Raw genomic sequence first — 12,476 nt, 5'->3', positions numbered from 1 at the left:
TTGAGGCTGAAAGCAAATATGTAAAATTTTTACCAAGTACAAAGCAAGTCATTTAACTAAATATTTAAAACCTCTGCAATTATTAGTTTTATTTAGTATCCATTTCAGGATTCAGGTGTTCAGTATTTCTCCTGAGTTTATACATAACAAATGCAAATTGAAAATAAGAATCTGAAAGTTCAATATTTGTATAACAAAACATACTCCATCACAAACGTGTAAAAATTACAATGTATTTTTAAACACTGGCCACTTGAGAACCCCATTAATTTTTATAAACCACAAAATGCCAAATTGTCCCCCAAACTCGGTAAGCAGGTATTATGTGAAAATAGTTATGAGTTGCCAGCACTTGAAGTTTTACTGATTATTGAAAAAAATTAGCTTTGGTTTTGGTTGAGAATTTTATATTTGATCATTAGACACTGTTGTATATCTATAGTTAACATTTTCACTTTTTTTTAATATGCAAAATTTAATAAAATGTCTTTTCATACAACTTATTTAACTTATAAATGGCACATGAAGAGTGTGCCGGTATAAAACCTAAACGAGGAAAAATACATCTTATCTATTTTAGTTTGATGACAATATCACTTTTGTTTTTAAAGAGGGCTAAACTAGAATTTAGTATAAAAGATTTTACATAGATTTAACAAATAATGGTACCATCTTAATAAAAATGTTGGAAAGTAATTCCTTTCTTGTAGGATTGACTACCGGAGTGTTTCATGGGTATAAAGTCCATAGCCGATCACTATGTTGTCACAAAAAAACAAAAAATAAAAAATTAATGGTACTTTTATCATTTTTATCTTCTTACATTTTAGGGGCATGTTTCTCTCTTAAAAGTGTCCAGAGATTTACAAATACAACTTCCATTACATAGTAATGGAGTCACATGTAAATTCCCCACACACCATGATGAGAGTACCCTTCCTACTGGTCCTTCTAGGACAACATTTCAGAGGTTTTTTTCTGAAGTATTCCATACTGTAAAATTGAATTCAATACTTCTCAACTCTCCAAGACTGGTAAACTTACGCAACTCAATATTACATTTCACAAAATCCACGCAGATATCAGTTGGATAAGATTTTGTTTGTTTCCAGTTACGGAAGAAAATTCTGTTTTGTCATATGCCTCTATATTTCTTTGCCTACCCTATCATGGTTTTGAAGGGTATGCAGATCAAAGCTTTGTTTATCAGCTGGTTATATGAAAAGATGAAAACTGTAATAATCACGTGATCCCAAATGGGCTTACAATAAAGCAAAGAGGAGTTCCCCTCAAAAAAGAAAAATTATGATCTTTCAAGGGCACCTATTAAAAGGACAACAATACTAATAAAAAATTGTATTTACTCAGAAGCATTCAGAATGTCAACAAAAACAGCTGCAACTTTTTTTTTTTTTTTGCGCAATTACAGAGTGGTATTCAGTTAACAGAACAATTATTTTTATGATGCATCAGAGACAACTGAAGATGAAAATGAACTACATCCCCACATATAACTAATTTGTGCTGTGCACCAACAAGAACCTGCTTTAAAACTTCCATGCCAATTTACAACCCCCACACTGTACCAGGCAAGTTTAGTGGTCATTGAAATACCACTAAGGACAGGGCTATCTAAAGACACGTTCGGTAGTGTGTTAACTATACAAAAAAAGAGACACTGTACAGTTTAAAAACAAAATCTTACACAGCCTTACATTTCAATTTTTTTTTCTTTAAAAGGAGTGAGTTGTGTACAGGGGGTTTAAATGCTTTATAGACAAGAAATTGCTCCAGAAGAGACTTATTCATCATCATCTTCATCCTCCTCGTCATCTTCCTCATCATCTTCATCCTCCTCATCGTCTTCCTCATCATCTTCATCCTCTTCCTCCTCCTTCTTTTTCTTGCTCTTCTCAGCCTTGGCAACTACCTTTTTGCCTACATCAGGCTTTCCTTTAGCCCGGTATGCAGCAATATCCTTGACAAGAGAAGCAGGAAAAGGATCTCTTTAAGAGATTTAACCAGAGAAGAACTCTGCCTAAATATTATTTGAAAGTGTAGAATTTGCAGATATGCTGTAACCACTGAGATAGCTACATCTTCACACACACAAAATATTATAAAATTATAATTAGCCATCCACAACACATCAGAATGATGTGGTCTAATATTAGCAATGTTATGCCTCAGTGAAATGCAATTATATGGCATTCTGCTTAACTGAAGTTTATTAAACAAAAAAGGTACAAGAACTTTGAAGAGTAGACAGTGCCACCTTCTGTGTGCAGTAAATTATTCTATAGGCTTACACTGCATAAAACTCAAATTCATACTTTTTCAAAACTTCAATCATAAAATGAAGCTAGATGATTGCCAATACAATATCAAGTCATAAAAATCAGTCTGACCCCTGGCTTTACAAAAAAAATTGAGTATAGAATATAATTTAACCTAGCATATATTAAACCTATGACTGGGCAACACCTTTAGGCAGACGGCCTAAATCTTGATGTTCCTGCCATACGGTATTCTTTAAACTGCTCCCTTTGCAGTTCTTTCGGTATCTCTTAAAATTCATAATTTATTTCAGAAGTGGCATTCGCTAACTAATATTAATGGTCTTTAAGTGAAATATTTACCAACTCTAGATTTTCAGAACTCAGACATTAGTTTGCTCTAGAAGGAAACTTTACACAGATCAAATCCCAAGCATGTGTGCAAGTTTAGCTGACAAATCTGGGTGATATTAGTAAAGGGAGAAACAGCTGCAAGTAAAGGTTAGTGGCTTCAAATCCCTTCCCCCACCCCCACCCCCCAATATTTAAAATAGCCCTAAACTAAAACGCTTCAGTCAATTTATAATTTAAACTACTGGGGAAAGTTTACTTGCAGCTCTGAATTTACTCTGTTCAATTCATACCAAAAAATGTAGATTTATATGTGAATAAACAACATACTAAAGGGCAAATTATGCCCTGTGTTGCACTCAAAGGGCTAACACAGGAAGTTTTCTAACCCACGGTGTATCTGCAGGGCATGATTCCTATCTAGTGCTAGAAGCCCCCACCACACAGTTACTTGCCCATTAATGTGCCACTACTCCTTAAACTGGTTTTGTTTGCCAGCAAGGACACTATTGATCAGGATTTCAGCATACATACTAAAGTGTGCAATACACAGCAGCCAGGGATGTATACTATTCCTTTGTAAAGGAGATTTGGTATGTATCCCATCATACATCCCTCTCTCCTTTAGCTATCTTGTCCTGGGATGGGATACGGAAATCAAAATGTCATTGCCACTGCTCTATAGCCCCAATATTCAAATAGAGTTCCTATCACTGAACTAGGATTTAGCCTTAATGATACAAGAAAACAAGTTAATAGATTGACAATGGTTTCCTAAGATGCATTAATAGCTGTGCTACTTCTCTGAGGGAAATCAACACAAAGTGAGTGCAACAGAATACACATCTAATACAAACATCTTGTCCTCTAATATTTAACCCTTTAGGTATAAAGTAAACTAAAAATTGTCCTTTAAAATAATTAATATGAACATATGCTATGACTATTTCTTCAACAGTAAGTGGCAAACAAATTTAAAGAAGGCCTTTTTTCTTTTTGGCATTACTTAATACTGCAAACTAGTTGCAGAAATCAGCTGCTGCTATGAACCATTACTTTTATTATTCAAAACAGATACAACAATATGTACTAAAATATCAAAAGATAAGATCTGAAGTATGATGAAAGAAAGTGTCATAATCCTCATAAGGACATGCTATTAGAGGCACTCTCTCTAGAGGCTAAGGTAATCTGACATTTTCATAATTATACTTGTGATGTACAATATCAGAGTACTCTAGAAGGATTTTCTTTTCAAAAACCAAGTCAAATCACTTAGTCCTTTGATACACACAGCTCACTAATTTATGCACATGGAGATGTTATATTATTTTGCCAAAAAAAGAGGGGGCATGATAGCTCAGTGGGGTTTGAGCATTTGCCTACTAAACCCAGCGTTGTGAGCTCAATCCTTGAGGGGGCCACTTAGGGATCTGGAGCAAAAATCAGTACTTGGTCCTGCTAGTGAAGGCAGGGGGCTGGACTCAATGACCTTTCAGGGTCCCTTCCAGTTCTGTGGAGATATACCTATTTACTTACAATCATTTAATCATTCAAATTTGAATTGGAACAGGGAAGAACCCTTTGTTCACACTGAATCCTATTATTTACCTTTTCATACTTCTCCTTCAGTTTAGCAGCCTTCTTTTCATAGGGCTGTTTATCATCAGCAGCCGTGTTATTCCACATCTCTCCCAGTTTCTTTGCAACATCTCCAATGGACAGACCAGGATGTTCTCCTTTGATTTTCGGACGAAATTCAGCGCAGAATAAGAAAAAAGCTGAACTGAAAAGAAAAATCGTAATTTTAAGATTAAACTATTGTACTAGACATAGCAAGTTTTGAGACCTTCACTACATGATACAGTAATACTATGTTAAAGCACAATAGGGAACATTTAGTGTGCACCAGCAGTGTTTACCCTGATCAATTAATGTGCAACACATTAGTGCGCTTTAGAAATCACACTCCCATGTTGTGCATAACCCCACCAAGTTTCTCTGATTTTAACAGTTCTGAGAACATGGATCATACGAACTGTTTCACAGGAAATATTAAAATAATCTCATGACTACTGTAGAAGGATTTCCAGATGTCAGTACCAGGCACACACTTTCTTAGTTTATCTTTTAGAGTATGCTCCATTTTAAAAATGGAAAGATTTAGCACCATACAAGCTTGGTATCATGATAATTTCACATTTATCTTTCAGTGGTATGGCCTATTTTAAGGAAAAAGGCTCAATTCTGCAAACTGTTTCATGTACGCAGGTCCCTGTGCCGGTTCAGAGCCCCACTGACTTCAAAGAAACTTTGTGTGGACACATTGTTCTGCATTTGCCAGAATAGTTCCAGGACTGGGGCCTAATAATCTACCACCATTTTAAACTAGAGTTGTTTCGTCTGGCTGCTAGCAAAATTCTGTTAATAAGAACAGTCAACATTGATCATAACAGTATGGGTTTATTTTTAAAAGATAGAATTGTTGGAATAGATTTATGTCACTATGTTTCAAGTAAACGATAATTGCAATGGACCAGATTTATAGATTCTAAGGCCAGAAGGGGATCATTATGATCATCTAGTCTGATATCCTGTAGATCACAGGTATAGAACTTCTCCAAAATAATTCCTAGAGCATGTTTTTTAGAAAAATATCCAATTTGAGGTTAAAAGTGGTCAGTGATGGAGAATCCACCACAATCCTTGGCAAATTGTTGCAATGGTTATTTACACTCACTGTTAAAAACGTACATCTTATTTCCAGCCTGATCTGATCTTTTTATAATGTGGTATTTGTAACACTAAATCCAACTGATTTTTAAATGTGGTTACTGGCAGCACTACATTTGGAAATTGTGTACTCTTCTATACTTCAAATCCTCTAACTTGGATTTTTAAAAGACCGCTTTATGTATACATTTCAATGCAATGCTCTTGTAGAAAATACACTAACTGGAAATCTACTTACGGAGGTCTCTTCGGTGCATTAGGATCCTTGAACTTCTTTTTTGTTTCCCCTTTGGGTGGTATATAACTTTTCATTTCTCTTTCATAACGAACCTTGTCAGCCTTTGCCAGATCTTCAAACTTTCCTTTTTCCTTAACAGACATAGTCTATAAAACAATAAATAGGGGTGAGTGCATGATTTAAAAGTGCATCCGATCCCATTCCAAACTGTAGCGGGAGTAACATTAAAGGCAGGAAATGCATTCACAGGTATCTGAACAATGTAAGAAAATATAATCAAGACTGAACTGATATTCATCTAAAGTAAACTATGCTGTAATCCTGTAAATTAACACTTTTTTTTTTGGTTTATCTTACCTTCCACCGTTCTGAACATTTTTTTGAGAACTCTGAAAAGTTCACTGAAGCATCTGGGTGCTTCTTCTTGTGCTCCTCCCGGCAAGTCTGCACAAAGAAGGCATATGAAGACATTTTACCTCTTGGCTTCTTAGGATCACCTTTGCCCATTTTTGCTGATTTTCTGTAACACAGAAGAAAAACAAACTTTTAAAACTATTTTTTAACCCCAACAAAATCATACAAAGTTGGGAAGAATGAGTTTGTTGACTAAGATCTATAAAAGAAGTTATCTTAACTTTTATGAGAGGACCTCTCAGATTATATACAAGCTACAGCCCTCTCCTAGAAAACTATATATATAACTTGCAAAAAAAAAGACTGCTATTACAGGTTGGGGTTTTTTTGTTTTGTTTTTTAAGATCACCTGGTCAATACAAACAACTTACTTAGTCTTCAAGACATTTGGCTATTATCAAAAAAGTCTTCCTGTTATATTTAAAGAGTCATCAGCAATCAAGTATTGTCATTAGTCTCAAGGGAAGTTGCTCCCCTTAGCTAATGAAGGGCTAGAAAAGCTTAAATGGAGAAATTATTGTGGGGCAGGGGGAAATATTACAGTATCCTATCCTGATCAGGCTGTTAGGTTATAAAATATTTATTCTTATTTTTCCACTTTCAAAATGCTGTAGAAATATCACTTTGCATGAAAAAAAGTACAGATACAGAGTATGCCAAGTTACTTTCCACTTTAATTATACTGCAAAAATCTGTTCTCCCTACAATGTGCAGCTAGAAACAGTGGAATTAAATACAGCACTGAAACATGTTATGTTCCAACCAATGGCTTTAAAAGCATGACACATATATGACATGTGTAAGATTGTGCTCATTGAGCAGACATCCCCATATCTTTTAAAGAGTACACGGGATGGAAAAATATCTTCGCACCACATTCACACACAAGGTAGATATTTTCTCCATAAGTCTGGGGAAAAAACGTTTCCAGCCCACTGCAGCATAAACTTAGCTCTTCCAGAGGAGTGAAACAAGTGGGTGGTGTGTGCATGTATTGCCACAGAAGCAGCGTTTCCGATCGGTTTGGCGTATGGACAAACAGATTTCTGCTCTGTGACTAAACACATCCGGTTTGAAGTTTCCATTGAGTAAACAAGACTGTAGAACCAGGAGCCATTCCTGCCAGCAATGGAGATGCTTCCAGAGCAACCCCTTCACTCAAGGATAGTTTAGTGACACCTGGGTGGGATGAGGGGGTTCACTTATTCCTTTTCATAGAAAGGAAGTGGAAGGAAAATAAAGAAAAAATGAAACAGGGGAATTCATATTCCACAGCACATTTATTAACACTGTAAATGTCTTTTCACCTTAAACACCCCCATTAAAACCCTGCAACTATCATATTAACTTGCATTTAAAAGCAATCTTCCAGCCATCTTAAGCATTAGGAGGCGGAGGAAAACTTAAGTCCCTTTAAAAAAAATTTTTTTTAAATGCTGCAAAAGAAGGGGGCAAAATCAGAGAAAAGGCACAGTAGATGGTGTATGTGTTTGCATCAAAAATCTTCCAGCTGTATGCATTCTGGAAAGACCTGAAGCAATAACTTTAGAGGAGGAGGAGATTAATTTATTTTATTAAATCTGAAGGCACAGTTGTGGCTTCCCTTGTATAACCAATTCCCACGCCCAAGAATTAAACACAATTTTTTAAAATTGTGTTGGGCGCTGCTGTTGCTGGTGGTGGGGGGGAACCCTGCGTTTATTAATCATGTCTTCGTGTAAAGCGCACAGAGGCGACTGCAGGATCTAGACTAAGCCCACGGCTGGCGCTGCGACGAGCTCTCAGGCTAAGACATCCTCACTGCAAAGCCTGCGCCCCTCTGTCGTGTCTAACGGGGAGTGCGTGTCTGATCAGTCTCTAGGCAGGGCTGCGGCGGATCCCGCTCCTATGCGCGCTAGGGGAGCAGGGTTTGCATGCGCAGGCTGCTCCACAGGACGGGAAGCAGGCTACAGCGCTTATTCCTCCCATTTTGTGCGAACGGCCGACGATGAAGAAAGGTCCCCTTTTAAATGTTGCGCGGGGACACTCGGGTTAACGCGCCGCCGCGCTTTAGCAGGGGCCCCCGCTCCCATCCCAACCTACAGCAGCAGCGTGGGCCCGCCCGTCCCGCCAGCTCCGAGCACGGCGGCCTCCCGGAAATGGCCGCTGCTCGCCGCCGCTCGCGCAGAGAACATGGCTCCTCCTGCCCTTCCCTTTGTGTGCGCGCCGGCGGACGCTCAGCCTGACAGCGGTGGGGAGGGGGGCGGCGCGCTTCCAAGCAGGCGCCCCCGAAGCCCCGCGAGCGGGCCAGGTCCGGCCGCACGCCCCCCACGCGCACCGCACAGCGGCGGAGCGGCCACTCGCCCCGGATGGGAAACCACCCGCTGCGGCCTTGGCGGAGGGAGAAAAGGCGGCTCGAAAAGTTCGCGAGAACTGCGCCCCGCCCTCGATCCCCGCGTCCTCCGCACGGTTCGTCAGCCATGCCGAGCGGCTCAGCTCCGGCTCGGGCCGCCGCCGACACGGCCCCGCGCCCCGGCCGCAGCCCCGCCAGGGAGCGCCCGGCCCCCCGGCAGTGCGGCGATAGTTGCAACAGGGCGCCGGGAACAGCGAGGCGCCGCCCGCGCCCCCCTCCCCCTCCAGTCCCCAAGACCGAGCCCAACGGGGAGATTTTTCCTTCCCACTTCACGAGTTCGCCCGCTTCCCCCTGGCCGGCCTGCCGGCCGGCTTCCACCCCACCCGCGGCCCCGCCGCCCGCCAACAGTCTGCCTCAGACGCAGCCTAATTCGCCTTTGTGTGGCCGGGGCAGAGCAAGCGAGCGATGCGCTGCAGCCCGCCCGGCCCGCGATACTCACCGCCTCGCTCGCTCGCACACTCAGTCACTCAGCAGCGAGCCACAGGCGCTGAGACACTTGCCCGACTGCTCGCGCTGGCCCCCAGTGCTGCCTGGTCTCGCTGTAGCCTAATGCACCGCAATGGCTGAGAGCGGGATCGATACGCAGCCTCCTCAAGCTCTCAGCGCTGGTAACATTACTCTCAACACAGCCCCGCTCCTATTGGCGGCCGCCAAGCCAGCGGCGAACCTAATTGGTGGAGCCCCTTCCATTGTCCTGACCAGAACGCACCACGGATTGGCCGCGAGGCGGGACACGTCACTGAGGATTGAAAGGGCGCGCAAATATAAAAGTGAGTGGAGGGGAGGTTGGCTGAGGCGGGATGTACGGCTTGGAGAGACTTAGTGCAGTGCTGCTGTGCATGAGGAGAACAGCTCATAGGCAACCATGCACTCCCAGGTTGGCCAAAGAGCGCCTCGTTCCCCCAACCGCACAGCCACTTCTATCTCCCCAAAGAGCACCCAGAGGCCTGCTTTCAGAACCCTTTCCCCACAAACCCTACCCCCAGGCTCCTGCTGCTACAAGGCAAGGGAACAGCAGGCCATTTTGTTACACCAGAGTCAAATACTGACCCTTAGTAAATGGTGCATGCTGCTGAGACAGATGCTCCCAGAGCATCATAATACAGCCACCATACATTTCTGTGGTGCCTTCTATCTAAGATATCAGCATACTCTACACACTATGAATTACTATATGATAAATAACACCATTTTACTGATGAGGAAAGTGAGGCACAGAGACATTAGATATCAAGCTGTGGCAGGTCTCTAGGAATCAAATCCAGGTCTCCTGCCTCCCCACACACCCTGTTTAAACCTCTAGGTCACACTTCCCCATATAGTAATGTTTATAGAGTAGTCCAATCTAAAAACATTATATGCCCTATATGTTTTTTACCTATATGGATTACTTTATCTGACATAGCTATATTTCAGGCACAAAGCATGATCTATTCTACAACTTAAAAGTCAAGAGTAGGAGGCAGTAGATCTGGGTTCTATTTACAGCTTTGCAAAAGACTTCCTGAGGGCTAGTCCACACTGGGAATTTATATCAGCATATCTATGTCTCTCAAGGGTGTGAAAAATCCACAGTCCTGAGAGGTGTAGCTATCCCGACCTAGCCCCACTGTAGACAGTGCTAGGTCGACAGAAGAATTCCATTGTAAGTCTCTTGCTGTAATAAAGCTGTAAATAGAACCAAGAACTACTGCTCTACCTAGTATCAGAGGAGTAGTCGTGTTAGTCTGGATCTGTAAAAGCAGCAAAGAGTCCTGTGGCACCTTATAGACTAACAGATGTATTGGAGCATGAGCTTTCGTGGGTGAATATCCACTTCGTCGGATGCACGTGGTGGAAATTTCCACTACATGCATCCGACGAAGTGGGTATTCACCCACAAAAGCTCATGCTCCAATACGTCTGTTAGTCTAGAAGGTGCCACAGGACTCTCTGCTGCTCTACCTATCTACTGCCTCTCAGGTAGATGGCTTGCCTATGCCAAAAGGAGAAGCCTTCCCTTTGGCATGGGCAGCAAGCAACTAGACTGAAGCACTACAACGGTGCATAGACAGCAACGCAGGTGTGCTGCTATACCATTTTAAGTGTAGACATACCCTAGTGATTTTGGACCAAAATCCTTAGTCCAATATTTTCAAAGAACTGTCCAATGATTTTGCGTGCCTCAGAATACTTCAGTTAGATCTATGCGTGCACCATATTTCTAAAAATTAGGCTCTATACATCAATTTGGGCAGAAGCTGAGGCATTCAAAATTAATGAACACTTGAAAATCTGGGCCTTAACTTTTCTAGGCTTGAATCACCCTGGTTTCCCTACAACTTTTGTAGTCATTTACACCAATGCAAAGTGGGTATAAAAGGCTACCAAATCAAAATAATAACCTTTAGCATCTACTTTGCACGGGTATAGGTGCAGGATTTACCAGGTTCAGGTTAATGATAAGTAAGATAGAAAAAACAACTCTTTCCCTCATAGGGATGTTAGAAGTTCTTTTATCATTTGTAAAACACTGAGATTAGAAAGCTACACAAGTGTGCAAAGAAAAATTTGTTCTTACCTGTTAATTTATTTTCTCTAATAACGGGGCTAGAAGTCCTTACTGTTAGGTGATCCATACAGTCTTCCGAGTTTGGAAGCAGTCTAAAAGATGGAAGGAGGACAAATCTCTAAGTAGCTCCATTCACAGAACATATGGCCATATAAACACTTCCAAAGCACTACAGTTAGAAAAAGTGTACCTCCAAGCATGACGACTAACTAGATATTCAAAGTTAACTATTTACATGTGATCACTCCTGCACAGGAATAATATGAATTAAAGAAGATAGGCGAAATACCAGTGACCACCTAGGTAAAGTATACATTCTGTTAAATTTAGAATTATAAACAGACCAAAATAAAGGAGGTGGTTGAATTTTCTAGTCATATCATATCACCAGACAAATACATTAATACATATACATTAATACTACTGTATTAAATCATAAAAGAGGAGGCCCAAAGTTTTTCAGTACAGGATATAAGCACTGATTTGATAGAATGAATTGCAATACTTTCCAGAGGAGGAATATCCTTAGCAGTATACCAGCTTTGATCCAATTTGCTATTGCAGACTTTGAGGCTTGGTTCCCCCTCTTCTTCATGGATGATGGATCACAAATATTGCAGTATATTTCCTTACTAGTGTGTTTCTCTTCAGATAAATCCAGATTGCTTTCTTGAGGTGTTTTTACAATCAATATCCCTTTCTACTCCACAGAAGAAGTGGTTAAGAGATTGGTTGCAGGTACTCCTCTCCTTGTTTAAGGTATGTTACTGTGTAGCTACTGTCTAACCTCACAAGGAGATATATTTCCTTGATGTATTTTCAAAGGCGCAGAAGGGCAAAGCTTATTGCTCAAAACTCCAAGAAATTTACATTGGGGTTTCTTCTCTGCATCAGCCAAACTCCCTGGATTTTAATTTTTCCAACTATGAGCTCTCCATACCTACAAGTTCAGATCTCTCATTAAAGTTTCACTATGTGGCTGAAGAAAGGAAGGGCCCTGGAGAACATGGTCCCTCATTCTGCATGAACAGAAAGCAGATCTCATAATCTTAAACCTTGTTTAAATCTAAACCTGTCTTCTTTCAGAATAACTATTTTGGTGTTGAGTTAGGGCCCTGCTGAAGATAAGACTGTTTTTATCTTAAACTGGTGATAAATAAAGCTACATGCTCTCTGATTATCATATTTGATGTCTTCTGAATTGTTTCTTCCCTGGTTGATGCCTCTTTCAGAATATGTTCTGTGAGAAGGCAAAAGAATTTCCTTTCTAAGTCCTCCATCACAATTATTAAATGTTTATAAATATATTTGGGGCTGTGCAGAGGGCAGTGGCCCTTGGTAATTGTTGTCCTGGTAGAAAAACCTGAGTACCTTTTGGTGAGAAGGATGGATGGGCTCATGTTGACAGGCAACTGTATTACAATCAAAATTCGTTTGAGAAATCATTGGCAAAATGGAAGTGAATGTTTCCATCCTGAAGGGAGTCTTCTTTGTGCATCTGTTGAAGAGCTTAAGGTCTGG

The 12,476-nt window shown here is 40.8% G+C and overlaps 1 protein-coding gene across 1 annotated transcript; it reads right to left on the bottom strand.

Moving 5' to 3' along the window:
- Positions 1–1,344: 1,344 nt before the first annotated feature.
- Positions 1,345–9,020, bottom strand: HMGB1 (high mobility group box 1). Its single transcript, XM_032795948.2, has 5 exons — positions 8,844–9,020; positions 5,956–6,118; positions 5,599–5,744; positions 4,239–4,413; positions 1,345–1,978 (listed from the first exon to the last, which is right to left on the bottom strand). The coding sequence occupies exons 2-5, from the start codon at positions 6,103–6,105 to the stop codon at positions 1,802–1,804; spliced, it is 648 nt and encodes a 215-aa protein (XP_032651839.1). The 5' UTR covers positions 6,106–6,118; positions 8,844–9,020; the 3' UTR covers positions 1,345–1,801.
- Between the last annotated feature and the right edge of the window lie 3,456 nt (positions 9,021–12,476).

The sequence above is a fragment of the Chelonoidis abingdonii genome, chromosome 1, assembly GCF_003597395.2.
Source record: "Chelonoidis abingdonii isolate Lonesome George chromosome 1, CheloAbing_2.0, whole genome shotgun sequence".
In the NCBI taxonomy this organism is placed as follows: domain Eukaryota; kingdom Metazoa; phylum Chordata; order Testudines; family Testudinidae; genus Chelonoidis; species Chelonoidis abingdonii.
This window is presented reverse-complemented; position numbering and strand designations above follow the sequence as displayed.